This window comes from Botrytis cinerea, chromosome 7, assembly GCF_000143535.2.
Source record: "Botrytis cinerea B05.10 chromosome 7, complete sequence".
NCBI lineage: Eukaryota > Fungi > Ascomycota > Leotiomycetes > Helotiales > Sclerotiniaceae > Botrytis > Botrytis cinerea.
The window spans coordinates 1,573,901-1,601,521 of record NC_037316.1 but is presented as its reverse complement, the minus strand read 5'-3'; the positions used below and the strand labels follow the sequence as shown (position 1 = coordinate 1,601,521).

The 27,621-nt window shown below is 43.8% G+C and overlaps 8 protein-coding genes across 9 annotated transcripts; 3 read left to right on the top strand and 5 right to left on the bottom strand.

Annotated features, from left to right (window-relative positions):
* Positions 1-2,869: 2,869 nt before the first annotated feature.
* Bcsst2 lies at positions 2,870-7,797 on the top strand. 2 transcript variants are annotated; one of them, XM_024694070.1, is made up of 6 exons: positions 2,870-2,905; positions 3,048-3,977; positions 4,152-5,222; positions 5,288-6,652; positions 6,705-6,793; positions 6,844-7,797. In XM_024694070.1, exons 3-6 carry the CDS (start codon positions 4,191-4,193, stop codon positions 6,845-6,847), a joined length of 2,490 nt encoding a protein of 829 aa, XP_024549858.1. In that variant the 5' UTR covers positions 2,870-2,905; positions 3,048-3,977; positions 4,152-4,190; the 3' UTR covers positions 6,848-7,797. The 2 variants fall into 2 exon arrangements, with proteins under 2 accessions (XP_024549858.1, XP_024549859.1); XM_024694069.1 differs by having other exon boundaries at positions 6,705-7,797.
* Positions 7,798-8,249: 452 nt separating this feature from the next.
* Positions 8,250-10,563, bottom strand: BCIN_07g04420 (hypothetical protein). The gene is made up of 6 exons (XM_024694068.1): positions 10,223-10,563; positions 10,066-10,149; positions 9,977-9,988; positions 9,745-9,841; positions 9,082-9,637; positions 8,250-8,895 (listed from the first exon to the last, which is right to left on the bottom strand). Exons 1-6 carry the CDS (start codon positions 10,329-10,331, stop codon positions 8,506-8,508), a joined length of 1,248 nt encoding a protein of 415 aa, XP_024549857.1. The 5' UTR covers positions 10,332-10,563; the 3' UTR covers positions 8,250-8,505.
* An 84-nt stretch (positions 10,564-10,647) lies between these two features.
* Positions 10,648-13,390, top strand: BCIN_07g04410 (hypothetical protein). The gene is made up of 2 exons (XM_024694067.1): positions 10,648-11,030; positions 11,124-13,390. Exons 1-2 carry the CDS (start codon positions 10,809-10,811, stop codon positions 12,630-12,632), a joined length of 1,731 nt encoding a protein of 576 aa, XP_024549856.1. The 5' UTR covers positions 10,648-10,808; the 3' UTR covers positions 12,633-13,390.
* Positions 13,391-13,430: 40 nt separating this feature from the next.
* Bcdao12 lies at positions 13,431-15,259 on the bottom strand. The gene is made up of 3 exons (XM_024694066.1): positions 15,031-15,259; positions 14,845-14,970; positions 13,431-14,739 (listed from the first exon to the last, which is right to left on the bottom strand). The coding sequence occupies exons 1-3, from the start codon at positions 15,127-15,129 to the stop codon at positions 13,735-13,737; spliced, it is 1,230 nt and encodes a 409-aa protein (XP_024549855.1). The 5' UTR covers positions 15,130-15,259; the 3' UTR covers positions 13,431-13,734.
* A 54-nt stretch (positions 15,260-15,313) lies between these two features.
* BCIN_07g04390 (hypothetical protein) lies at positions 15,314-17,176 on the bottom strand. The gene is made up of 4 exons (XM_024694065.1): positions 16,620-17,176; positions 16,277-16,539; positions 15,791-16,208; positions 15,314-15,729 (listed from the first exon to the last, which is right to left on the bottom strand). The coding sequence occupies exons 1-4, from the start codon at positions 16,825-16,827 to the stop codon at positions 15,590-15,592; spliced, it is 1,029 nt and encodes a 342-aa protein (XP_024549854.1). The 5' UTR covers positions 16,828-17,176; the 3' UTR covers positions 15,314-15,589.
* Positions 17,177-18,393: 1,217 nt separating this feature from the next.
* BCIN_07g04380 (hypothetical protein) lies at positions 18,394-20,628 on the bottom strand. Its single transcript, XM_024694064.1, has 2 exons — positions 19,709-20,628; positions 18,394-19,654 (listed from the first exon to the last, which is right to left on the bottom strand). Exons 1-2 carry the CDS (start codon positions 19,832-19,834, stop codon positions 19,331-19,333), a joined length of 450 nt encoding a protein of 149 aa, XP_024549853.1. The 5' UTR covers positions 19,835-20,628; the 3' UTR covers positions 18,394-19,330.
* Positions 20,629-21,275: 647 nt separating this feature from the next.
* Positions 21,276-24,358, top strand: BCIN_07g04370 (hypothetical protein). The gene is made up of 6 exons (XM_001554088.2): positions 21,276-21,674; positions 21,872-21,988; positions 22,119-22,397; positions 22,453-22,614; positions 22,685-23,275; positions 23,334-24,358. Exons 1-6 carry the CDS (start codon positions 21,455-21,457, stop codon positions 24,233-24,235), a joined length of 2,271 nt encoding a protein of 756 aa, XP_001554138.1. The 5' UTR covers positions 21,276-21,454; the 3' UTR covers positions 24,236-24,358.
* Positions 24,359-25,092: 734 nt separating this feature from the next.
* Positions 25,093-26,783, bottom strand: BCIN_07g04360 (hypothetical protein). Its single transcript, XM_024694063.1, has 3 exons — positions 26,304-26,783; positions 25,414-26,150; positions 25,093-25,355 (listed from the first exon to the last, which is right to left on the bottom strand). Exons 2-3 carry the CDS (start codon positions 26,087-26,089, stop codon positions 25,189-25,191), a joined length of 843 nt encoding a protein of 280 aa, XP_024549852.1. The 5' UTR covers positions 26,090-26,150; positions 26,304-26,783; the 3' UTR covers positions 25,093-25,188.
* Positions 26,784-27,621: the final 838 nt, after the last annotated feature.

Genomic DNA, 27,621 nt, shown 5'->3' with positions numbered 1-27,621 from the left:
AGCGAAGGCCGTCCGCCTCGTGACAACCATTCATTTCGCGCCTTCGTTGATAAATGGGTCTAGGTAGAACACTATGATGTACACAACAATACAATGATACTATGATGATGGTGATGGTGATGGTGATTTGCGGTCGAGTGCGAAGGCGCATCTACCACCCTATGAACCCGCGCGCCTTGCTGACACTTTCAGCCATGCAGACCGTTGACAGAGCTTGCATTGCTCCCGTCCTATTAGCGCAAGAGTATCGCATCTGGGATAGGGACATGCTCTACACGATTTATTGTCTCTACGCATCCCCTCCCATATCGGAATGAGGGAGGAAGGATATTTGGTGGCGGTCTGAGTAAGTTTCGTGCACGCGACCGCGACCTGCAAAGCGGCCTCGAATGGAAGAAGAAAGTTACACCACCTTCTTTTTTTCGATCCAACCAAAGTGTGCACGGCAAGGCACGTTGTTGGATTCCATGTCTGCTGGAGCAGCGTGGCTTTCGGATACTCGCATCATCGTGCTTGGGACTGCGAGCACAATCTTACACACGCAGCACACAGACAGGTTCACCGATGTGCAATAGAGGGTTACTGATAACAGTTTTCTGCTACTGGCTACTGGCTACTGGCTACTGGCTACTGGCTACTGGCTACTGGCTACTGGCTACTGGCTACTGGCCACTGGCCACTGGCCACTGCTACTGCTACTGCTCCGGTTACACGGCGCTCATTTGTCAAGGGTGGACTCGATCATGCTATCTAGCCGTCAATAGGTGGTGCCAAGCCCATGAGATTGGGTTGTAAATTAAAGGTAGATAGCTACAGCACAAGTACAGATGCACAACACCATTTTGACGAGTGGAAGTGAAATCAAAAATACGCGTCGTGAGGGTTATTACCGATGGCGGTTCCTGTGAAATGGCATTGTTTGCGTGGTTTCAGAACAACTGCCGGGAGGGAGAGTGATTTGATGGTGCGATTTTCGCATGTGTTATGTTTGGCATGCTGCCAATCCTCGTTTCGCACGCAGGCTGAACCCGGATCGCCAAAGAGAGACACATTTCATCATCATCACTATACTTGTCATTTGCAGACATGGTTCTCACCGAAACTTAGAATGGGGAATTTGGCCCGGATTCCCTGGCTTCAACGGAAGAAGCCACTGGCAGAAAGCCAGAGGGAGGGGGGGGGGGGGAGAGAGACATATCACCTACTTAAGAAAGAAAGTCAAGAAGAACCTAAGAATCAAAAAGAAGAAGATTAAAATTGGATAGATCAACAAAGTTTGAAGATCTTCTTATCTCAGGTCTGTCCTGTTCTTAACCATGTGTCCTGGTTTCTGGGGGTTTGTTTGATGGGTGGAGAGCTGCTGACTGGAGCGCTGCTGACTGGTGTTGATGGGTAATTGAATAATTGAAACCCGAAGAATTATGGAAGTCTCAGATTTATGGATTGCTTCAAGCTTGTCCCATAACCGTCCATACCTGCCGAAAATGGAGTCTCTCAAGGTCCCGGCAAGCACCAGCATCAGTATTGCGTAGATCAGCGTGTACCATGCCACCACACCTCATGGCTCTTGACGAACATCTACTGTGTTCTGTATTGTTGTGTCCAAAATTATCGTCTAGGGATAGACGGGTCTATCGACCACCTATTACTAATAATGGCATTATATAAGAGCCCACAGCTACTACATCAACGCAGCACACGGATTGGCCACAAGAAATGCGTCCAGGGTTCCGCCCATTCATCCTATGAATGACAATCTCGATCCCTGTCTGCCACGAGTAAAAAACGAGAAAAGAAGATAGATTCACCTGGCGTTAACTTAAAAGACGATTAGTGTGCTTACGACCCACGAGTTGTGCCAACCTTTATGAAAGCATATTTGCCGCCATTCGGCTCATTGGTTCGTTTCACGGATGTCTGTTGGTATTTTTTTTTAGAGTATCACTAGGATCACTACGACATACAAGGCATAATCGTCTTACTGCGTACAGTCAAGCCCATGTGAGGTAAAAGCCCCAAGCCATCTATTTTACCTTTCTTGTAATTATGGGATCGGCTCGGGGATAGGTGATACCAGGTGGGTGTTGGTCATAGTCCGATTCGGAGTTAAACATACGTGAGAGTGAGATGAGAGTGAGAGTGAGAGTGAGAGTGAGAATGAGAATGAGAATGAGAATGAGAATGAGAATGAGAATGAGAATGAGAACGAGAATGGGAATGGGAATGCGAACGAGCATGAGAGTAAGAGCAAGAGTTTATATCTATCTGTAGCACTGCAGGAGAGTCAGCCATACCTAATTTGAATATGGGTTTCCTGATCTTACTAGATCTAGCTGCGATATACATTATACAATATACTCTGCATGCATACATAGTACTCTGTAAAGCCCCCTCTTCTTCAGTCCATCCATGACTAGGAGTACAGATTCCAAAAGAACCAGAAAGCAAGTAGACCGACCCCATTGAAAAGTTGAAGGAACAGTTCCACTCTTGATGTCAAAAAGTTCGCTCCGCTCATACATGATTTCATACTGGATGTAGATTAGCCACGCCTTCCATTTGGTTTCCATGCTTGTCCTCATTCAACCAATCAATCATGTTTCGTTTTTTCATTTAAAAAAAAAAAAAAAAAAAAAAAAAAAAGGTGTGTACACAACATGCTCAGGCATGGAACAAATCAATCAATCCCCCTTGTTCCTTTACACTACCGAGAAAAACACGCCGGACGCACGCTACTTGTGGGTCCCAGTAACCCTCGTGCGTAGAACGAGGTTTCCCGCTTTTATTTTTTGCCTTTTGGTTTCTTTACTGCCATGGCTGCATTTGCTGCATAAATAATGCTGGGTGGTGTTCCCATCCCATCCAATCCGTCAAGGGTTTGGGCACTTGAGAGGTCGAGCACGATGTAAGTATGTTGTTCTGAGGGATGGATTAGCTGTGCCAGCTGGGGTCCCAACCATCCAGAACCGATAGATTTTACTCATCACGGTAGTAATGCTTAGCAAATCAATTAAGAAGTGATACTCACTCATCGCTTCTCTTCACAGTTAGCTAGCTGGCCTTTTCCATGCGCCTAGCTTGATTCTGTCACTCTTGAGTCTTGACTCCTTGCATTCGATGGCCTTGAGAGTCCTTCCTTCATGGCTCGCACGCATACACACACATGCACGTACGCACAAAACCATCTTATATGCCAAATTCACTTCGTCCGCGGACCGACCCTCTCCTTCATCTAGTATCTAGCATCGAGCATCTAGCATCTAGCATCTAGCATCTAGCATCTGCTATCCAGCATCTACACCTCTTCCGAAAGGTTAGAATCCGTTGTCCTCGTTTAACCTTTTTTTAAACCCTCAGACATCTTTGTTTCCTTCCTTCTTTCTCATTCAGGTAATTAAATATTCAAATCCAATCTTAACCCCTTCCACCTCATCTCCATTCAAACTAGTCTGGAGCTCCTCTTGCCTACTTGGTTCACATTGATACAATTGTTCAAATTGTTCACCGAACACCTCCCTCCCTCCCTCGACGCATCCTCGTGGTCCAGATCTCCCGCGCGCTCTATTCCTCCAGCTCTCTCCGGCTCTTTATTAGACCCTCGCTATCCGCTCGCTCTAATCATTTTGGGACGCGCAACTTCATCCGCCGCTTGTGCCTGTCTGTCTGTCTATCTATCTGCCTGTCTGTTTGTGTCCGTACCTAAACTCTTGATCTATCGGCACCCAGCATCTAGCATCTAGTCCCTAGCACGCATCGCCCACACCCACACCCACACCCACACCCAGCACCCAGCACAAACCCACTCGAACAAAACACAACCCAAGCCTTTCTCCCTCCCACGACGTAGAAAAAAGTAAAAAGACAGACGGAGAGAAGAGCAACCAGACCGGGCCAGGCCAAAATAAATAAAATAAACAGTGCACGCGTGGATAATCGCACATTCGAGACAGATGTGTCAAGGTTCCTCCATCATCCTGGTAGGTACTCCATTAATTCTCTTCTCATGCCTTCCTTGCTCCGTCGCTCCTGCTGCCATGGCTTTTCTTAGCTGTGTATCTTGATTATTTTTATTTTTATTTTAGTTTTGCTTTTGATTAATAAAGTATTTACATTTATATTTATATTTATATTTATGTTTATATTTGTATTAGTTGCGGATTTAGACAGCGAGCAGAAGAAAAAAACCTTAGATGGCTCTCTCGCCTTCTATTTCACCCCACACCACGACCACGGCCACCACTTCCACTTCCACTTGCACTTCCACTTGCACCTCCACCATCTCTAAACCTCCCAATTCCTCTTTCCTCGCCGGACATCATCCAAAGTCAGATCCAAAGTCAAACTCCAATTCGGTTTCGGTTTCGAATTTGATTGACGCGAGTAACGCTCAAGATCGGATTGTCCCATCCTCTCTTGCCCATAAATCCCATCCTGCACATATCTCAACCGCATCTACACCCAAGTCCACTTGCACTTCCGCTTCCGCTAGCACCACCACCACCTCATCATCTCCCCCAGCCTCAAGTTCACCACCACCACTTTCGGATAGATCCATTCGAGAAGGCGAAACAGGTCAAGGTTTGACGAGAGATTCCTCGGATTTCTCATCTCCTGTGAAATTGTCGGTCCGACCTCTGACTTTTGATTCAAAATCTTCATTGATACTTCGCGAATCGGGCTCAAAGGAACTGATACCTCGCACGTCTAATAATACTCCCTCCCATAAGCAAAATCGTCAATCGACTAGCTCTTTAAGACAAAACCGAAGTGGCTTGTTCACCTTAGCTGTATTGGCAAGAGACAAAACTAGCAACGCAATTGCAAGTTTGGCTGAACCCGCGTTACGTTCACGTCCTTCACCATCCAACACTCTAGATTCACCTCCAGATCAAGACACTCCTTTGAATAGTATTAAAAGTAGGTCCCAGTCGGCAGAAGTTACAGGAAGCAGTATAGATCGCATAGATTTATCTTCCTCGTCCAGCGAAAACTCGACATCGACTACACCAAACACCACTTCAGAGAATTCACCGCCCTCGCATTTCCTTGGTCGCCGTCAGTCGTTACTTGGTACCAACCCTCCCTCGCAGGCGTACTCGAATACTGCTGCAGATACCCCACCGTTGATCCACTCCAATCACAGGACGACAAATTCAAGCAAGATGCATCAAACATCGTCGCGCTTGTTGCGCATGACGAGCGATGACAGGCCATTCACTAGAGTATGTATAGGCAACAAAGTGTTGATTTTTCGAGAGGCCAAGATTGATGCTGACTTTTGGACAAGGATTTCAAAGATTTATTCGCAACGTTGGTAGTCAGTTTACCGCTGGCAGGGCACCGCATACGATTAACTAGAGTGGAACATTCGTTTCTTTCGGAAGAGGCTATCAATAATTTGGGTTCTTTAAAATTCTCACAATCGAATCGTATGCCAGATCCAAAAGATCCCTCCCGTATTGTCACCACCACCACGACAACAACATTTTCTATGGCGCGGGAAATGGCTCGATCAGTATGTCAACGTTTCCTAGATGCACGATTTATTGAATCTGCGGACGGAAAGCAAGCAAAGGATTTCACAATGAAGGGATCCATATGGCAGTTGACACCAAAAGGTATTCATATTTTGGAAAGATTCTGCTCGAAGAATGGAATACAACAAAGACACGTCGCAGAACTTGTCGCATCCCCAAGGAATACAATGCAATTGGTTATTCTAGAAAGAGATTCTGCTACGGACAAACTTTCCTCGGATCGAAGCACAATTGAGGTTATTTTCCGCAGGTTTGTTGGTCAGAATGGACCGAATATCAAGACCAGCACCACAACAGCTGATTCGGATTCTTTGAGCGAGTACAAGGATGGAATTGCTGGTGTAAGAATGGCAGGAGAGCGTAAAGTTGGATCGCCACCCAGAACTGTTTATCAAACATTTACTGGCAAGGCTGCTTGTGACTGGCTGATGGATTGTTGTACTACGGTGGACAGACGGGAAACCACAGAAGTTGCGTCGCTATTTTTGGAGCAAGAACTAATCTGGTGTGTTCAGCCCGACAGGCAATACCAGCAGCAACTTCCTCCTTCAGATGATAAGAAGGATTTCCGATTCCAGCCTACTAAGTATGCCTACTATCAGTTATCACAAAAAGGCAAGGATGTTATCAATATGACTTCGAGAGATCGTACTTCAGAGAGCGAAGGAACTTCAGCAGCAGTAAGAGCTGGTGTATCCCGAGACTCGAATACTCAAAAGTTGGACAAAATTCTGAATGATGCCGCACTTCGTTTACTTTTCCGCGAAAACCTTCGGGATACCCATTGTGAGGAGAACTTGTCTTTCTATCTAGATGTCGAGGATTTCTTGAAGTCATGCAAAGCAGCCGTAAGAAATGTAGACCCAACCAGGGGTAAATCAGGCGGAAGTCTCGATTCCGTCAAGGAAACTATGGCATCGGCCTATGGAATTTACAATGCATTCTTAGCTCCAGGCTCACCTTGCGAACTTAACATCGATCATATGCTCAGAAATCAATTGGCTACCAGAATGACCAAGGCTGTTGGACAGGATGCTGCTATGGTTGAAAGTTTGAAGGAAGTCACAAAGTTATTTGAAGAGGCTCAATTATCTGTCTTCAAGTTAATGGCCAGTGTAAGTATTTTGCCTGCGCAATTATCGATTACTGTCTAACAATGAACCATAGGACTCCGTGCCAAAATTCATGAAGAGCTCCAAATATGAACAAACTCTTAAGAACTACGATTTCGATTCAATATCTCCAAATGGACAACGGTACAACTTACCTGAACGATCTGCTAGCAAATCTAACAGGTAGTATCTAGATAATTGCCAATTGGCTTCACGAACCCCCCTTCCCCCCCCCCTTTAAAATACCTCTCGCCACTTCATCGATCTTAGGCACCAGTTGTATTATTACTTCGAGAGCAGTTATTTAGGCCTTGGCAGAGGCTTTGAAACGATCAGTTGTCTTTTTAGCGATTGCATAGATTCCCCTCGATATTACTTTTGGACCTGAATATATCCCAGCAGAAGGATCAATTGGAGATGACGATATTGAGATTTCCTTTTCGAAGCCAGAAGAATGCAGTACCGCATACTGTACGAATCAACCTCGACTTGAGGAACCTCACCCGGAAACGAATGCATTCGATGGAGCATCGAGAAGCTTTTTGGGGAACTGGCCATCATTTTGATATTCTGGCCTCTATTTTTCATTTTACAATTTTTTTGCACGGTTTTTTTTAACTTGATTTTTTCGACTTTCGATGAGCGGCTTCCCGGCACTGCATTGTAAAGCATAATCGACGAATGAGATACATGTACATAGCATTTCTGGCGTTGGGGCTATAGTTTGACCTCTTTTATTGTGGGAGGGACGAACAAATTCATTGGGTGGGGTGTTGCTATACAAATATAGACGGGGTGGGCGGGAGAGAAATGGATGGATGGAAGGACAAATAGTCTTTATTTTTCTTTTCTGTTTATGGTAAAAGGGGAGATGGATAAATATGGAGAGGGATAGTGATTAGTGTGAAGAAATAGGGGGAGTGGCAGATAGAGATGGAAAATGGAGAGAGGAATAGGGGAAAGCGGAGAGGCCAAGGGGAAAAAAACTTGGAACACAAGGGAAGAAAGGATAAAGTTTTTTGAGTGGTGCTTTATGCTATACCATGAATATGAACATGACCATGACATGATATTGTTTTTATGAGATTCTTTTTATGAGATTCTTTTTCTTTTACATGCGTTTTTAGTGATTGAAATTTGGGGGAGATTGTTGTTTTTGTGTATGTGTGTGTGTTTACAGGATAAGATGGTTGGATAAACGAAGCTTGGCTTTTTGTGAATGCTGATGAATAAGAATCAGAGTAAGGATAAAAAGAAAATGACGAAAAGAAGGAGGGCGGCCGGCCGGCCGGCATATGTGAATCGGTAGGAATTGGCTGGCAGGTAGGTAGGTTGGATAAATTGATTGATTGACTGACTGATTGATTGATTGTGATGTTGAGTAAGGAAAGTAAGGAAAGTAAAGGTAATAAGTGAGATTATAGGGATATATTTACTTTAATTACTCACATGTTCGGCTAGTTAGAGAGTTAGTATTTAGGATGTGGGATGGGATGGGATGGGATAGGATGATATGTGTGTATGGATGCATGGATATAAAATATTAATATATTACATATACAAGTTTGAAAAGTATAAGTTTGAATAAAAGAGAATTGATTGTATACATATGAATAGTATTTGGGAGATATGAATAGTATTTGGGATAACAGATGAATGAGTGAGTAGATATATACGTATGTATGTATGTGATAATGCGATGAATACTCGCAGATGGATAGATGTAGAATCCTATTTAGAATTCGTAATACGTGATGTGTGTGTGTGTGTGTGTGTGTGGATTTATATTTACATTGATATTTACATTCAACATTTCCATCTCCAAAATCCAACTTTTAACTTCTAACTTCTAACTTCTAACATCCCTTCTCCTCCACCACACAATTCAAAAAACTCTCGAGGAGCACATCCTGCATGTCTTTAATGTTCCTTCCGATCAAAACGATTTTTCCCTCGCTGTGGAGATCGGATTCCATTTCGTTGGTGGGGGGTGCTGTTGTGGTTGCAGGCGTGGTTTGGGGAGATACGTCGTCGAGGATCTCGAAGACTTCGCGCACGGCTTGAATGGTTTTGGTGGTGTGGTTTGTGAGGGGGAGACGGGCTTTGAGACGGTGGATTTCGGGGGAGGGAGAGGAGGTGGAGGATGGAATGCGCGAGTCCCAGAGGAGGGAGCGCAGCCAGGCGTCGAGGTGGGGGACGCTGGTGGGGGGGAGGGGTGGGGTGGTGAGGGTTAGGGTTGTGATTGTCTTTTTTGGGGGTGGGGGTGTTAGTTTTGGTTTTGGCTTTTGGGTTTCGGGGGAGGGGGAGGGGATGAGTTGGGATGAGATGGGGTTTGATTTGGAATGTTTGAATAGATGGGTAAAGATGGATGAGGTAGGGAAGAGAAAGGAGGAGGAAGAAGAAGAAGAAGAAAGTGAAAAATTAAAACTCACGGGATCCAAATGACTATGTCCTTTTGCTTTTACTTCGTCTAGATTGAAATCGACTCTATCGTACGCATGTAAATCCAACAAGACACCTTCTAATTGGGGCGTTGCGCCGAATTCCGTAATGTGTAATTTTGCCAACCCATTTATAGCTGTGATTCTCTCCTTGACAATTGTCAATTCTTCCGGAGTTACCAGATCCGACTTGTTGAGAATGAGAACGTCGGCGTGAGAGATTTGGAGATGGGCGGTTGTGAGATGAGGACCGGAATGCTCGTGGTCCTCGTTAGAGGTGGAATCGGCGCTGGCGTGGGATTTGTTCTGGTTGGGTGTTTCTGAGGGGATTTCAGAGGGGATGGGTTCGTTCAGCGATTTGAGAATGTTTTTGGCGTCGACGAGGGTCACGATTCCGTCGAGGTAGATGGTGCTACCTAGACCTTCGTCAACCCAGAAGAGGGGGGCGAGATTGCCGGGGTCGGCGAGGCCGGTGGTTTCGAGGAGGATGTAGTCGAAGGCGCCGCGACGGTCCATGAGAGTTTCGATGGCGTTGACGCCGGAGTCTCTAGGAGTGTGTTGGTGGGAGTATGGTGGGGATTGTGATTGGGATAGGGGTAGGAATGGGGAGAGGGGTAGGGATGCGGAGAAGGGACGAAGAATATGGGAGTTTACTTTACGGAACAACAGATACAGCCATTACCGACATCAAGCCATTCCTCTACTTGCTCACTGCCAGTGTTGACAGTGAGGGATTTCTCAATATCAGCGGCTGGATAGTGAGAATATGAGTTAGCATATCGTAAGCCATGAGAACCAATCTTCGGGTCATGGTACATTCATTCGTATCTTGACTTCTGGACTGGCAAGATCACTTGATCTGCTCGAGCATAGTCTTCTAACTTACAGTCACCGAATTCTACATAAATAGTTAGCCAAGTGCCACGTTGTATTGTACAAGGTCTGAAGAGTATGTGTAATGTGAAGAATGAATACCATTTAATATCACAGCGATTTTCTTTCCATGCTGTTCATTCAAGATATAATTCATCAACGTTGTCTTTCCAGCACCAAGGTATCCTTGAAGTCCATGGTTAGCTATATTCTTTCATCCAAGTACCCAGGTATGTATTGTATATAGATAAAAACTTGCCTGTAACAATTGTAATTGGCACTTTGATGGGCTTTGCTTCTTTTGCTTCTGCATTCACCTCTTTGCCCTCCACATCGACTAGCATGGGAATATCATCATCGGCGTCCATGATGGATGTGTAGGTGGGATAGGTAGGTGTGTGTAAGTAAATGTGTGTTAGATTATTCTCTGCTCTCTCCTCGCTCTCTCTTTCTCTGTCCCTCTCCCTCTCTACTTGGCGAAGACTTATATCTGGGTTTAATTGTTTTTCCCACCAGATACCAAAATACAAAAAACAAAAAACCTTTCGTATTCGTCCTCACATGTTCTACAGCCTTGTGAAAGTTCGGCGTCCTTGCACCAGATTTAGAGTTCCCGACACTATTTAAAGAACCATAAGTTTTGATTGGTTAACGCGGATCTGAAGAAATTGGCGCGTTACTACCGGTATTACTGTAATACTGGTAATATTAATCGACACCCATCAACTTGCAATTTATCGTTCGTTAAAAAGTAAACAAACTCAACTCTTCCCCGTCGCAACCTCGAGCGCATCATTTTTTTGGCATATGTAAAAGATTCACAAAGTCAATTTGAGGGGTTGACCATGATGTCCAGTCTCCCACCAAGCTCTCCACGGCTTCCTAGCCCTCCTCCTCCTACAGAAATCCAGATTGGTCCGAAATCACCATCCCTTGGAAGTGCTTCCTCAAATCAAGAACAGATGATTGAGCAAAGTATTATAGAAACAAATGCCAGTCGAAGGATACACCCCGGAACTAAAGCTGCTGATATGGCTGCTGGTCCGCCTCTCATACCTTTGAGTGAGGTTGGTACCTCCTGATTTCCCAATTTTAAGCTCAAAGGCTACGTCGCATCTATATTGTGATGGCATTGCTAACTCATTTTTAATACCATACAGCTCGACTCAGCATTTCAACTGCAGGAACATTTAAAAGCGCTTCATTACTATCACACTAAACCTCCCTCGAAAGACCATAGCATTCCCATAACCCGCGAAACCGCTGTCGAAATAGCCACACCACCAAATGGACTCGATCAAGCTCTCTGGCTTTACGAACTCTGTCGCTTCTTAATCAACAAATGTAATGATTTAATAATTGGATTCCTCTTCGATGATCCTCCTTGTTCCGCACATACATGTCCAGAAATGCGCGCTTCCGAATGGCAATTCCTTTGCGCCGTACACGAATCACCCAAAAGTTGTTGCGCAATCGATTATTGCTGTCATACATTGGACTGGGCTACAAATATTGTAACTAGTCAAAAGATATTTCCAAGTCGTTTGAGTATGGCCGCTGGTGATGCGATGGATGATAGAGGGGCTGGTGTTAAACATTTAATTAATATTTTCAGGCGCTTACATCGAATATTTGCGCATGCGTGGTTTCAACATCGGGGTGTCTTTTGGCAAGTTGAGGGTCAGACCGGCCTTTATGTTTTGTTCAAGACGGTTTGTGACATGCATGAGCTATTGCCACCAGAGAATTATAAGCTACCACCAGAAGCAGAGGGATTGGAGTATGTTGAGGATAAACCACCAGTGGTTACGTCGATTTTGAAAACACCAGTAGGGGTTGAGGAAGACTTCTTAGGGCTTGGTGGAAGACAAAATACAACCAGAAGACATGTTAGACAATCACCTTCAGTGGGATCGGCAATCACGACAGTTCAGGAGATTGATGAGGAAGAAGGGGATATAACTCAAAGATTAAGGGCTGCACGCAATTCACGAATTGCGGAGGAAGAGGGAGAGGATGGAGAGACAGGAAATCATACTAAAACAGAGATAGAGATACCTGTTATTGTGGAGACCGTTAAGGAGGTGGATCCAGATGATGATATGGAACCCGAGGAGACGAATGATAGGGTAGAGGAAGAACAATCAATTTTGGAAACGATTCAAGATTTGGAGCCTGAGCTGGAAGATGCTGAGACTGTTATACTTCATGATGATGATTCGAAAGCAGGCTCAACGGGTTCATGGGATAGTATGTCTGGTGATTCATTGGGAGACAAGACAGAGGCGGAACAAGAAAATGGTGATGCTAGCGAAGAGAAGTCAGAGACAGTCATTGAAAATCCAATTCCAGAATCAGAACCAGAGCCTGCTTCAGAGTCATCTAGTACTGAAAGTAATGGGGAAACAGAAGAGGAGCAAGAAGTACAAGAGCAGAAGGATAACTCCAGCGAGGATGAACACACATCTCCACCCAAAGAAGTTTCCACCACCAAAGAAACCCCTCCCAAAAAGTCCAAGAAATCCAAGAAGAAAGCAAAAAAATCCGCCGCAGCAAAAGAAGCTTCAAAGACATCAACATCAACCAATCACATAAACGACGATACGAACACTACGGATAAGGAAAAGGCATCGGATCAAGGTGGAGAGATAGGGGAACAAAAGGCTTGATCTTCCTTTCTTTCTTTTTGTAAAAGGTATAGGGCATTGGTATGATGGATGGATATGGAATCTATGAGCTTATGTTTATTTCTAAGGGGTTTTAGGGATAAATTTACCTTCTATACCTACATTACTTACATTACTTCTACCTTGTATTTATAATACTCTTCTTCACTTTTTTTACCCTTTTTATAATAAAGATCAAGATTCTGAGCTCGTGAAAGAAAGAGCGATTTTATGTTATGGCTTGTCTTGTCTTGTCTCATCATGTCCTGTCCTGTATTTCATCCTTGTTACCTTTCTATTTTTTTCTTCTTTTGAAAAAGGTGTGGTGCAGTAGGGAGATGGGGGGGGAGGCTGATGCTGATGCTGATGCTGATGCTGATGCTGTTGCTGGCTCGTATGCATGAATGAAACTTGTACTTGTACCTGTAAGATACAGTAAGATACCTGCATTAGGAAGAGAGGGGGAGAATTCCATAATGCGTGGTTTGAGGATGAGAATGGGGATGGGGATGAGGTTTGTTGAGAAGGGAAGAGAAAGAAAAGGAGAGAAGGAGAGGAGGAGGAGAAAGGTATATAGAGTTTTACAATGAGATCGAAAATGAGATCGAGATGTGTGCTGTGTTTCGGTTTGTGTGTATACTTATTAGTATGTGATATGATGGGATATGGGATATGCAATGGGATGCAATGAAATAGGGAGAGTCATGTGAATACCGGGTGGGTAAATAGGTAGGGTCGGTCTACTAGGGTAGAGAGTATCAGAGATGCAAATTTGTGCTGTACATTCGAGGAAACTTCTACTGGGATCGGATCGGATTGGGTGTGTCGTGTGAAAGATGCTCATGTATCTATCGATCTACCTATTTACATCCGTCGGTTCTTTAGCCCGGGAATGATTTGGTGGGTTGGGTTTGATATCTCGTTTTGCTATTTCGATCGTATGATGATTCGGTTGTTTTCTTTGCTTGGGGTTTCTCTGCCTATTCTTGGTGGGTATCGATGGATGGATGGATGGATAGTCGTATCTGGATATGTCTCCTCACTCATCATATATACTATTATACTATCAATCATAATTATAATTCATTATCCCCCCCCCCATATTTCACCTATACAACCCCCCCTCCACCACCTCCGCAATCGCCAAACTGCTCGTCAACCCCGGACTCTCAATACCCAACAAATTCACCCACCCACTCCAGCCCTCCCCCGCCATATCCCTAACCACAAAATCCTGAAACCCCTTCCCACTCCCCACCGCCCCGCCCCTCGCCAACTTCGGTCGAATGCCCGCGTAATCCGGTTGAATCCCCTCAATCTTCACATCCGGCAAAAATCGTCGAATCTGCTCGATCGCCTGCGGCAAGCGCGAGCTATTCACCGCCAAATCCTCCGCGCTATCAACCCACTCCACATCCGGTCCAAAGCGAATACGTCCCGCGATATCCAGCGTGAGATGCGTGCCCAGGCCTCCGAGCCCCGGCTCCGGCGCCGGATAGATAAGATGTTTGGTGCTGGGCGTGCTGGGCGAATAGGAGAAATAATTCCCCTTTGCGTAATACTGCGTGAGATGTTGATCAGGAGACACAATCATGTTATTCACATCGCAAGCTCCCAAGCCGGCGGAATTGACAATGCTTTCCGCGGTGAATGTATTTTCTTGCCCGCTCGCTTTATCCCGCACGAGGATTTCCCAGCCCAGACTCCCCTTATTCCCTAATGGAGTAATGGCAACCACATTACTATTCAACGCGGTATCCCCACCGCGTTCCTCGAAATCCCCATGCAGAAATTGCATATACGCATGCGAGTCTACGATTCCCGTCGAAGGACTTGCGAGAATCCCCGTTTGCGCGCGCACATATGGTTCTTCAATGGCCGCCTGTTTCAACGATACGAAATGCGTCGGGACATTCTCGAGCGTTTTGCTGAACTCGTGGACTTTGACAAGTTCTTCATATTGTTGGTCTGTTTGGGCTACGATCCATTTGCCCATGTTTTTGTGGGGGATGTTGTATTGGGCGCAGAGGGCATAGAGCATCTGACGACCCCGAATGCATACTTTGGTTTTGAGGGAATCGGCGCCATAATAAAGACCAGCGTGGATGACCTTATGGCAAAGTTATCAGCTGATTGTAAGTGTTGACGTGAATATCTCGACATATATTCTAGTGCATTAACAATATAGAAGAGATATTAAATGAGAGATACTGACTTCAGAATTCCTCGAACTGGTTTCCATTCCCACGGCACTATTTCGCTCGAGAAGTAATGTGCTTGTCCCATCTCTACCTGCCAACTGTCTCGCAATTGCAAGGCCTACTGCACCTCCGCCGATAACCTTGGTATATTAGCATTCAATTGCAAGAACATGTCGGTGGTACTATGGAAGGGGATATACAGCATGTGTAAAATCAGCCTGTCGTGAGATAGTACTTGTGAAACATCGTCGCTGCATAAATTTTGAGGCTCGTTGACCTCGAATGGAGTTGCGAAACATGTTCACAAGGTTTCTTCTTTTTTTTTTCGATCAATAAGCCCAAATTCAAGCTGTTAGATCATAAGGATTCAATAGCTTGTCGTTGCGTAAGATTGTGTATGATGCAATGGCACGAGTGCGGGGAGCTTCCGTGCAAATGCAGGGGTTCACAAGGCTCAAAGACAAGGCTATCACTATCTTCATCTGAATGGAATCCTAAAGACCTGAAAGAATATAATTCATTACGGGTTGAGTTGTGGTTAAATCTTGATTCTAGGAATGAGAAACCTTCTCACACGCGCCTTTGGACTCGTAGGTAGCTCCATCACTGCCCAGCAATAACCGTTGTAGCAAACACACCAACGCCAAAATTCTGTAAAGTTTACAATCTGGATACACTTGATCCGTGGAATCATTTATTACGCCTCTAGCCCCCAGTATTTCCCATACATAAAGAAAGTCTCTGAGTGTTTGCATCGTGTCAATCTTGTTTCGGCTCCTCTGTCGGAGCAACAAGCGGTGTTGCTTCTTCAGGAAGAGAGGTGGAAGATGTTAGATGGGAGCTCGTGGCAGGTTCGTGTGTTATCGAGGAATTTACATGCTGTTCACTAACTTGCCGCTCTAATCATTATTAGTTAGTATGAAGAGATGTTAAGAAAAAAATTGATGGAATTTGACTTGCCCAATTCTCGAATTCTTTGACGCAACATTTGATTCTCTCGAATCATTGTCTGGGTTTCGGCTTGATAATATGCACTTTCATCACGACCACCCAAATTCCATGAGTCTCCCCCTTCATTGCTTATAGATGTAGATCTTAACCTAGGAGATGCAGTTCGACTTGGTGTTCTGGATCGCCGGCTCAGATTTTCTCGTGCAACATCGAAGGAAGTTCGAGGATGCATTGCAGTAACGGGTGATCGGGGAGCCTGGACTGCCGACGTGACATTTGGAGGGATATTTTGAGTCGAAAATGATAGGGATCGCTCAGATGTTGGAGTAGATTCCTCTATGGCAACAGATCCTGCCACTTGACCACTAGCAGCTTGTAATTGCTGGAGTTGTTGTTGTTGAGTTCGAATCATATGCAAAAGGCGATTCTGGAAGAAAGAGAGATCAATTGTTGAGCTGAAAATTCGGAAAATCTTCTGATAGAATAGCAACTTACCACTTGAGCTTCTTGTTCTTGTTCCAATTCCTGATGAATTTCGCCAAGACTAGGTGCGCGATAATGTCGATGATCACCACTTGCAGTGATAGGTGACCCTGTGAGTGACATCGGGCTGGCTGTACGATTTTGACTTTCGCTCACGATTTCCCCTTGAGGTGGTAAGGTTGGATCATTCATTTGTAAAGCATTCAGAACTGTTGATCGTCTTCTGCCTGAGTGTGAAGCTGTCGAAGCTTGTCGATGCCGGCTTGTAGAACCACCTACATTTAAGATTAGCCGTCGTTTGTATTGACCGTACAATTGTAGCGAGTCAAAGGAGAAAAAAAGAAAAGGAACATACGTCGTGTATTTTCTTCTTGTTGGAGGCCCGCGTTAACTGCAGCAGCAGCTTGGAGCGACGTGGATGCAGAGCGTGGCGATGGAGAAGGACTTTGAGCTCGTACATTCATATGTGCGGGGCTCTCGCCTGGATTTGGAGCTGTGCGGGACATGGTAGGTGAAGTATTTGATGATCGTGAAGGAGGAAGTGAGTTTAAGTCGGGAGCCATTGATATATCTATAGTTTTATAGCTTAGGAAAATAAAAGAGGAATTGGCCGAGGGCAGGTAAGGATTGGATTGATGTAATGTTGTGGGGTAAACCGCAATAGGGTAGAGCAGCTGGGGCTGGTTGGCGTGGTTGGCTAGGCTGTCCGTCCTAGTCGCTCTAGACAATGGATGGATGGCATGGCATGGGCAGGGAAATCGTATGACAAACAGCTAGATATTGGATATCATGATTTATCCATAGGTATTTGATGGCGTTGGCCTTTCGTCTTGCTCAGAGTAACTCTTGATGTGATATCCTCTTTCCTTTTTCCAATTCGTTGTTTTCATAGCATTCCATTGTCTACTGGCCATGACTGATATATCAATGCTATATACCTATATGCACCTATCGGCAAGCATTCTGAGTAGCTCGAGAGAAGGTACCACAATCACAGGTCAAAGCTTCAGCTTCCTTCCATATCAGCCCTCCCGGTGACGTTACCGTCGATTAGTACCCGCATCTTAGCTTTTCTCCAGAATGCAGGGTTCTTTTCTAGATTGTCCAGACATCAACGACAACGTCAACAATACTCACATCACAGAGGCAAACATAAAAACATATCGCTCTCATGATGGTTGACTAATCGAATATCATATCATATCATGTCACATTATTTCCATCTCATGTTTTTGCGACGGGAAACGGTGAAATACCATTATTACCTACCAAAGTCAGTCCTACCAGTGGTATCGTATAGCATGATACCGTATTGAATGTTGATCGTGATGGAGTGACAAGACAATGGGTTGACAAAGTCATCAGTCTTCTAGTCCGATGCTAAGACAATTTCAATTGCATCTGAAGCAAACCATTTACATATGTATCCCAGCAAGAGAAAGACGGAACATGGGAATGATGCAAAATCCCACCAACTCATACCGCAAATTGAGTTGGGTATTTGCTTGATAGGACATGTCAGATTTGGTCATTTGCGATCATCTGCAAATCGGGAACAACTGTTACTAGATGACCAAACGGAGTTTATACGGAGCCTTTTCCCCACCGCTGCAGTGGTACTTTGGCGAAGTTACGAATGATATACAAGCTTCATTGTCGCACATCTGCAGGGGTTGCATTTTCAAAACCCACTGAGTGAACCCTTGGTCTTACCATACCCTTAGGGTTCCGTACAGTGAAATCTGCCGTGTAATTGTCAAGTTCTTGAAAAAAAGAAGATTAGGTAGCGACGAAGGAGAATAAGCCCAACTTGAATTTATTTCGAGTCATCGGGACATGCCCATATTCACAATTCACATGGTAATCGCCGGTGGCATTGTCGAGGGTGACGGTGTCAAAATTCTACGGAACTGCGAGACAGGACGAGGTGCATTATTTTGTGTGGCACTTTTAGGAGTAAGAGGACAGTTGGGCAACATCAAGTTGGCACCGGGAAACCCCTTGCGTTGAGATGTGTGCTCAAGAGGATTTTTCGGTATGGTAATACAAACCTTTGCATCCTGGGGCGGTAAGAAGACCGACCAAGTCAACGGATAGAATACCCAAATTGGAACGCAAAGAAATTTTGATGCACATCTCTCGTCATGTGGTGCTAAAAATTAATATAAATTCTGCACATTGATTTCGACCACGGCCTCTGCGTGAACTTGAAACTTTCCTCGTCGGTCTTGGTAGTGTACGTAGGTAGCCATTGTTCTGGGTACCCCTAATTAATGTAACCGTTTACCCTATGGCTGGGTTTTCTGTTGGCGTTCACCTGACATAAGACTGCAAAACCCCAGTGGTTGTAAGAACACTGGATAGGCAAATTGAATCGCTTTTCTCATCTCAAAATAACAAGAATTTCCAAGATATGTGCATGGTAAGAAATGGGGTGATTGTTTGAAAGGCAAACACGCATTCCCACGCATGCCAGCGCAAATATAATTCAGAACCACGCATGCTGCGCGCATTATGCACACCGAGATTTCGAATCCTTCAGCGCCCTGTCTGAGAAACACCGCTGCAAAAGCGCCCAAAATCAAAACATGAGGAGGCTGCAGCCATCCGTTGTCTGGAATCGTTCCCGCAATGGGGAGCGAGAAAAGAATTCCCATATTGACTAAACAGAGATTTCACTGTCATTCTCCACAATAATCTTGGTTGTATTACGATGGCATTGCCCGAGTAATGTCTCAAAAGTTCATGAAAGGGGTACGCTGGGTAGCCATTCGCAAAAATCAGAGATGGCAAGGAAGGGCGGTCAATTCATGAAGTGTTGTCGGAAGCCTGCATGTTAATTTCATGAGCTAGCGGCATAGTCGTCGATAGCGAAAAGATTTCTGGGTCATTTAGACCATGATATCTGCAGCTTGAATAAAAATAAGGCTTCCTAGAAGATTGCAATTATGCGGCACTGGAGTTACCCTGGGATAAAGATGGTCTCCACTCGATCAGAAGCTTCCAAAATCGAACCTGTCGGATGCAATACGGCCTCATTAGTCCAACAGATACCACCTTTGACCACTAAAAATCAAGAACTATAGGATTGTTCTTGAATGGCAGGTGCCGCTCACGGTATGTGGACCAATCTTTTAACACAATCTTTGTTCTGTAGAGTTCAAATACTCGAGTCTGCATTAATTTTGAAGCTGGACTAGTGTCAGACCCAATAGCTATCAAGTGTCTTAAACTATCAAGAATGACCGAGTGGCCATTGCAGGATTTCTGCACCTCAAAGATAGGTTGTGTCATCGAATCGTTGCTGCCCACCGGTTCCCAACTGACGATCTCCAGATAGCTTCGTTCTTGGCAGTTCGAAGTATATTCTAAGAAGATAAGAAGATGACACTGTCCCACTCTGTGTCAACAAGTAAGCATTATAGAAAGAGAATTAACACTTACTCTATCAAGGGTCAAGATGACGAAGAAGTCGTGAGCTTTCCACCCTCGCACAGGTTCACAATTATATTGCTTGGGTACTAATTGACAACCGACAGAAAGAAGGCCATCGTGCACAAGAGCAGCCATGTTGCCAAAAACCACAACGCAAGCAGAGTTTCAAGTACAGTCGACGAATCCATTGGCATCGGCGGTAAGGCGCCGGCTAAGGTCCACAGCCAAGCAAACTCCTTGACCTTTCATGAGGAGTCATCCAATGCCGAACTTGCGGAAGAGAGCAATTGCTTTCCTGGTTCACATTCGGACCCGATTTTTCAAATTCCTACTTGCGATTTCTGTACCAAAAAATCGGGTATTGGTGGGTACTGTTCGGGAGGTGGCCGCGACTACGATACCTGGTCCGAAAATACTGGTGGACACGGATTTACAACCGATATGAATAAGCCCGGGGACAGGATTCAATTGCAGCTCTGGTCGTACGAGACTTCTCAAATAACCGTCGCCGAAAGATTAGAACAGAGAAAGTGGTGTGGTCCAGGTCAGAAACTCTGAAGGACTAAATACAGTCGGCATCAAAAGCTTCAGTTTGAGTAAGAGCTCCCATGCCTTTATATTCCCAATGCATAGGCTGATATTAACGGCTTGAAAAGTCTTTGTGTAAGTGTTGGAATTTTGGTTGGAATATAAAAGTGGCGCGTTTGCTTGAGCAGACAGTGACAGTGAGGTGGCAACGAATCTTGTGTGGGACGTGACATGAGAGATGTCAGATGAAACTAAGACGTTTTGACCATGAAGGCAATTCAGAATTGCCTCTTGTAGTGCAACAAAAGCGTCGTGGCGGTCCGTTCTGATATTTTGTGGTCGCTGTTAAAAAGAAGGTTGGGAAAGTAAAGATTGGATAATCGAGAGAAACAAAAAGCATCAAAATAGTCATTTATAGTTTATCTTGGTTATCTATCCAATCAAATACCACGTGAGCAAAAATGGCCTAAAATGGTAAGGCTTCGGTTTGAGCGCCACGTCTGGTGGCTTATGATTAGCAGCTCTCGGGGCAATGGTACCGGCAACGGTAACGGGAACGGTAACGGTAAACTAGCAGCTAGCTAGCAAAGCACAAACTTTGCTCCTCCCAACGGAAAGTATGCCTGAGTATGGTTTGTACCTCCTCCATGCATCGGACTCAAACATCACAACAACATTCATCGTATCGCACGATTGTCATAGCAATTCATTCCCTGTAGTACAAATATTATGTACTTCGTATCTAGCACTGCATAATCCACCTGCTTTGACCGCCTTGGTCTTAAAGCTCCTTCATAGGCCTCATCAGCAGCAGCAGTCTTCTGCTTGACAAAGAGATACGTCGAAGATCATTCAGGCACAGGACCAATCAAGCTTGGATTGCATGGCGAAATGAAGCTTTTACCAGGCTTCTCTCCAATGAATGCTGTTATCCATGTTTATCGAGATTCGTGATAAGTAGTGGCAGTATGCAGCACCATCCCACTTTACCCAATGAAGCAGGTCTGAAGATGAAGCATTCCCATTGGGGAGTAGAACCTGCCAATATGGTACTTAGAAGCTCTTGGCCAATTGGCGGCAATCAGAAATATGTCAATATATATGTCAACGACAATGCTCTGATTCATTTTCTAATTCGCCTTCTTTCTCTTGTTTCTCTCTCTTGTCTCGCCCGTTACCTTTTGCGAGGTGATTTTTGGGTTTGCCACTTTTTGGTCTTCAATCAAAATGCCTTCCTCAAATATGGCTCTCTTGCTTGCTGTTCTGGCTGGAATGCCATGCAGTATGGCAATGAGTCCATATAGATACGAACACGGCTACAATTCAACAATTGCTATTGGTACAGCAACTGGTACTGGCATAGCTACCGGTACAGGTACACCTACACTCGCAGCTTGCGGGATTGTTAGTAGTCTAGCATCAGTTGCTAAAGTCGCAACCCCATCAGGTATGTGGAAATACATGAAAAAGTGAATCTCAAGAGTGAAGAAGTGTACCGGGTGGTCAGACTACACACACAGAGTTCACATCTCCAAAAAAAGTCCATATCTATTTTTGAAGCTCCTATATAGATTGAGCATAATCTACGACAGAGTGGTGTCACTAGATTTCATTGATATTGAGACTGACTGTTTTGTCCTTTAGCTACACCCACAGTTGATGCTAAATTAGCCCACGACTGTCTCAATTCAGTACCATTGAACATCACCGCAGCCCTCGAATATGTAACAGGATTAGAGCCATATGTTGAATGGCAGTCTGGTATGTGCCATCTTTCATCAATTATATTTGTAAAGATGTTCCTTAAATAGAGGTACCCTAGAATTGTGCTCTCAATTAGACTACTCTTAATGGAGGCTCTCAAAGTACACTCTTTGGCTGACTTTGGAAGATCTTGCGGATCTCAAGGACCCACCAGCAGATTACTTCTATCCTCCATTCGATTCATTGGGCAAACTTGCTTCTATCAAATCCAATCTTGAGAAGGGTGGCGTGTATGCAAATGAATACGAATTTCAACAAGATTTGTATCAAGTCTTTACCCCGGCACACGATGGTCACTTTGTAGTCTATCCGGATCTTCTCACAGCTGCTTTTGAGTGGCGCCGTCAGAGATCTTTGGTGTCTATCAGCAGTGATGGAGTCGAAGTCCCCAAAATCTACTTATATGGTAAGTTTGAGGACGATACCTTATATCAGAATAACAGTGCTAATCAGTTATTTAGAGGACATTACTTCTGCACCATCGGAAGCCTCTGAGGTCACAGAAATAAACGGTGTTGATGCGGTAAAGTATGTAGAAGATTGGATCTTTCAAGCCTCTTTCAACCAAGACGCAGATTCTGCATACAATACCATGTTCTACGAGAAAGCATTTGTTGCAGGAGGTAAGCATAGCTCTTCTCATGCATTATATAACTGCTACATTTCGTTGATTATGCTAACTATACTCACCAGGTGTTTCCAAGGGGTATTTCGCATCTGGTGGTCGAATTCGATACATTTATCCAGGCGCAAATACTACCTTCGGCTTCGAAAATGGTACAACTTTAGTTACAGAGAACTATGCCAATGTGAAAGGAGACTTCACTGGTGTCACTGATGGAAATTCTTTTTACCAAAAGTTTTGCGTACCAGCCACCACTGAATCCGCTGAAGCTACTGCATCAGCGCCCCCAGCCGCTACTGTGACAGCTACTGGATACCCAACGCCTGTTGTCATTACTAGTGACACTATCGTCGGTGGATATTATCTAAGCGAGCCTGGTTTCGAGGATGTTGCAGTCTTGAGTCTTTTGGCATTCGAATCCGAGTCAATTGCAGAATTCCAAGCCGTCACCCAAACCTTCCTTGCAGATGCAGTTCGAGATGGAAAGACAAAATTGATCGTCGACTTACAAGCAAATGGGGGTGGTTACATCTTGCAAGGCTATGATGAATTTCGACAACTCTTTCCTCACATTGTTCAAGATGGATTTAGTAGAATGAGAGAGCATGATACGTTCAATACGATATCCAAGATATTTTCAGCAGATATCCCGGCAGATTGTAAGTGATAATCCATTGATCTTTGATAATTTCACATTTGAAACTAACGTCATGCAAGATGACCCAAATACAGCTTCTCCAGACTTGATCAGCGAGTATGAAAATTGGTTCAATTACCGATATGATTACAATTTGACTAATCAGCCATTCTTGACCTTCGAGGACAAGTTCGCTCCTCATGTTTACAAGGGTGATAACTACACGAACCTCATGCGCTGGAACCTTGATGATCCTCTTACTACTGTGAACTCCACATATGGTATGGGTATTGAGATCTCCGGATATGGATCGTTAAGTAACTTGACCCAACCATTTGCCGCCGAAAATATCGTCATGATCTACGACGGCTACTGCGCCTCAACCTGTACTCTTTTCAGCGAATTCATGCGTGTTCAAGCAGGTGTCAAATCCATCGCTTTTGGCGGTCGACCTTCGAGCGGTGCTATTCAAGGTGTAGGTGGTATCAAAGGAGCACAAGTACTTTCCTTCGATAGCATATACTCTTATGCACAATTTGCCGCCTCATCTCCAAACGCAACACCTGAAGATATCGCCATTTTAAACCGTCTTACAACCTTCCCAATTGAAAGAAGTACCGCTACATCAATCAACCTGAGAGATGCCATTCTCCCGGACAATGTCGACGATGGACTTCCAGCTCAATACGTAGTTGAAGAAGCAGACTGCAGATTGTACTGGACAGCACCCATGATCACAGACGTAGAGAAGGTATGGGAGGCTGCTGCTACAGCAGCTTGGGGCGGCGGCGCTTGCGTTGCAGGTGCTGGCTTACCGTATGAAAAGAGAGATGTATTGAGTAGAAACTCGAAGACTAAGGAGAAGAAACCAGTGGTTAACAGGAAGAAGGATAGAAATACCCTGGTTATGAAGAAGAGGGATGAGAACGTTGAGAAAGATCCATTGTGGAATGCTAGACATGGAAAGAAGATCATTTCGTAAGATGAGAAACAATTTCACATGTATTTGGATGGGATAAGATATTAGGATAGTGCAATCTTCTAGGATATCTAAAGTAAAATCAATCTAGCATGAGGATACTCGATAATATTGTGTTTCTCGATAATCCGTTTTGTCTTTATTGAAACAATCATGAATTCGTGAAATATCTATATTAGTAGCACGCTACATATTGATGATATAAAGCGAGGAGTTTACTACAAGATGCTTGGGTAAAATCCAAGTTTTAGGTTGCAATATACCAAATAAAAAAATTCAAATCTTGTTTACAGACTTGTATACCAAGTAGTGCTTCTATGACGACTTTTATGATTTCAATCGGCGCCATTATTTGGTGATTGAATGATGAAGCATGTTTTGGTAGTGAATTCTCGTTTAATTTGAGGGGGAATAATCTGAATGTTCGCTTGGCTGAAATATTTAGAGGTTCATTCTTTCGATGATAATCGATATTTTTAGAAGTCTTGCGGGCTAGCCTATCTAACTTCTTTGAGCATATTGTGTTAATAATGAATCAATAGAACAGAAAACACCGATTCTGTCGATTAGATGGGCTTCGCTTGCAAGGACATTCGATGTAGGTAAACTTTCTTTCTGATGAACCTTATCATCCTGAGAGATTGATATTGTCATTGATTGTGTTCAATCAACTCTTACTGCCATTGACTTTGGATTCTAATAAATGATCCTTTTAACATTGAGTTATTAGAATCTCAAACATGCTCAAGTAGTTCAAGTATATCCATTCCGAGAATTTAAATAGTCTAAATACAGTCTGCTTGATTTGTTCTTCCTCACAACATTGAAGATGATTCTAAATCCACATAGAAGCAGCCCCATGATCCATATTAATATTTCAAACAAATTCCAATGGTACTCTTTAACGTTTTCCTATCTTGAAATTTAGCACAAAGCCTCTAAATGAGAAGATATATTCAATCAGAAGCGCTAGTGAGACTCAAGCTAACCTTTTGCAAAACAGCAGTACTTCTAGCCCCTCTAGACTCTACCGTTTCGTCCAAATGACCATCTTCATCCATTACATATGTCCTCATCTCCGCGGGCTTGAATTTTTGCCAACCTGGCTGGATTGTATGTGAAACTATATCAATGATATTAGTAATTGGTACCACAATCGACGAGAAAGTAACACAGCTCACGTGGAAGCAAATACTCCATGAAAGACCCATGAGAAACCACCACAATATGTATATCCTGCTCGACCTGCAGATGTGGTACAATATCCCGACCAGCACCCTGTATATATACCCCTTTCCAAAGCCCACCTTCTTTTCTTATAAGCTTCGAAATGACTAGTATTTGCTTCCGAACAATTTCCGCACGCTGTTTCCCGCGAAGTACACACTTCATCGGCGGAACAACAGGCGATAGCGCAGTAAAATCCACCCCTTTGTGTTCATAATTATTGGTTAAATCAAACGTTTTCTGGCGAACATTGCACAAATATGTTCCATTCTCCCTTAATTCATCATATGCGACGATTTGCGGCTGTGGATAGATACTAACGTCATTGGCGAAAGGAAAAATGTGGAGTGAAGTCTCGAGAGTGCGAATTAAAGGGGATGTGAGCACGAGGTTGGGGACAGGACAACGTTTTGTCATTTGCTGCCTGGTAGATTTGGCTTGTTCGATGCCTTTATGGGTAAGATAGGGATCTTGGATGTCGTAAGATTTAGGGTTGATTTTTTTGTTGATGTGTCCTAGATTGTGGTATGCTTCTCCGTGTCGCACAAGATGTATGAAAGTTCTGGGTTCGGTGTCGGTGTCGGTTTTTGTATGGCCAAAATACTGTTTTAGAGGGAAGCAGAGTAACATTCTAAAGTCAAGTCTGAGGCTCAGTCAGACGACTTGAAAAATAAGAAAATCTAATTAGAGACTATGTATCAAAGATTAGCAATCTATAGTCGTTGAGAAATTATACACAATTTTTAAGTTCTTGACAACCAGCTTGAATCACTCTCATAGATTGGGGACATGCAACTGAGTGGATGAAAAATATGAGTAGAGTTTAAAGTGATCGATAACTTGCAGTTAAGTAATAAGCAGTAGGTCTATGCAGCTAGTTGTGAAAAGACCCAAATAATCAAAATTGGGTGGTATAGGAGTTATTCAAGTGATTTTTGGTACTGCTGAAGGCTCGTGAAAGGCTGATGTAGGTAGGAAGTGGATCGAATCGAGGTTGCAGAAGTGTCAGATGGACAGAGTTCACGAGAAAGAGGAGGCTCGGTGAGTTAGAACTGGTGGTAGAATTCTAGTTTGAATCTATCCAAGCTGCTATAAACTTGAACAAACTTGGACCAGAAGAAGAGAAAGGTTGCCGTGAAAGATATGAGAAGAAGAAAAGCTGTGACGACGTGATTTGACGTGAAACGGGATGATTGAAGTGCCGAAAAGGACAAAAGAAATCAAGAATTATTAAGAGGCAACTAAGAAAACTAAAGATTGAAACTCAATTAAGACAGAGCGTTCTAGTAATAGTGATAGCTTTTGAGTCGACAGTACAAAGGTCATTGTTAGGAGAGTGTTTGACAGAAGGTGAATCAGAATCAACCCAGTGATTCACTTATTGGAAAACAAGTAAACAAGAACAAGCAACATTTCAGTTACATTGTTTCATCTTCTACATAAACCGATGAAGTGACATCTTACCAAGATCATATCAATTATTAGCAAGTATATATACAAGTTTTGATGCGCTAATATTAGTAAGTCACCGAATATGCATACGGCACGCTGAAAGCTACGAAGGCAATATGATACGCGACATAAGAGAGATAGAGATAGAGAGAGATATATAACATAATAGATCTATACATACGGATGAAAGACCTAAAATTGATAGCAACGATTCGTTGAAGAACTAAGAACTCAACTAGCTTACCGGTCCATGCCAATTCTCTTTACCGAGACTATACAACTTAGCCCTATGACCACTTTCCTTTCATATCTCTGAAACTGAGATGGCTCAAGCTTAAGAAACCTATAGCCATGCGGTATCCACTGCCGACTTGAGCTCAGAAACTCAACATGTCCGCGTTTCAAGCATCGACAAACCATCTGCTCGGCTAAAAGGATTACAATCAAGGGAACCTTGAGTGGAAATTCTTCGATTGTGGCTCTATACTTCTCAATAGTGAAGATTAATCTATATTTTGTCTCTTAGCAAGAATAATACAGATAAAACGACACCTCTAACCACTTCTTACCAAGTCTTACCGTGTCACTAGTTTCTATCTTCACCATTTCTTTTATTTTTAGATATCGGTTATGTTTACCACAATGTTTAGGAAGCATTGATTCTTTCAGAAATTTCAAATAATGGCTATGGAGAGAAAATTATATGGTCA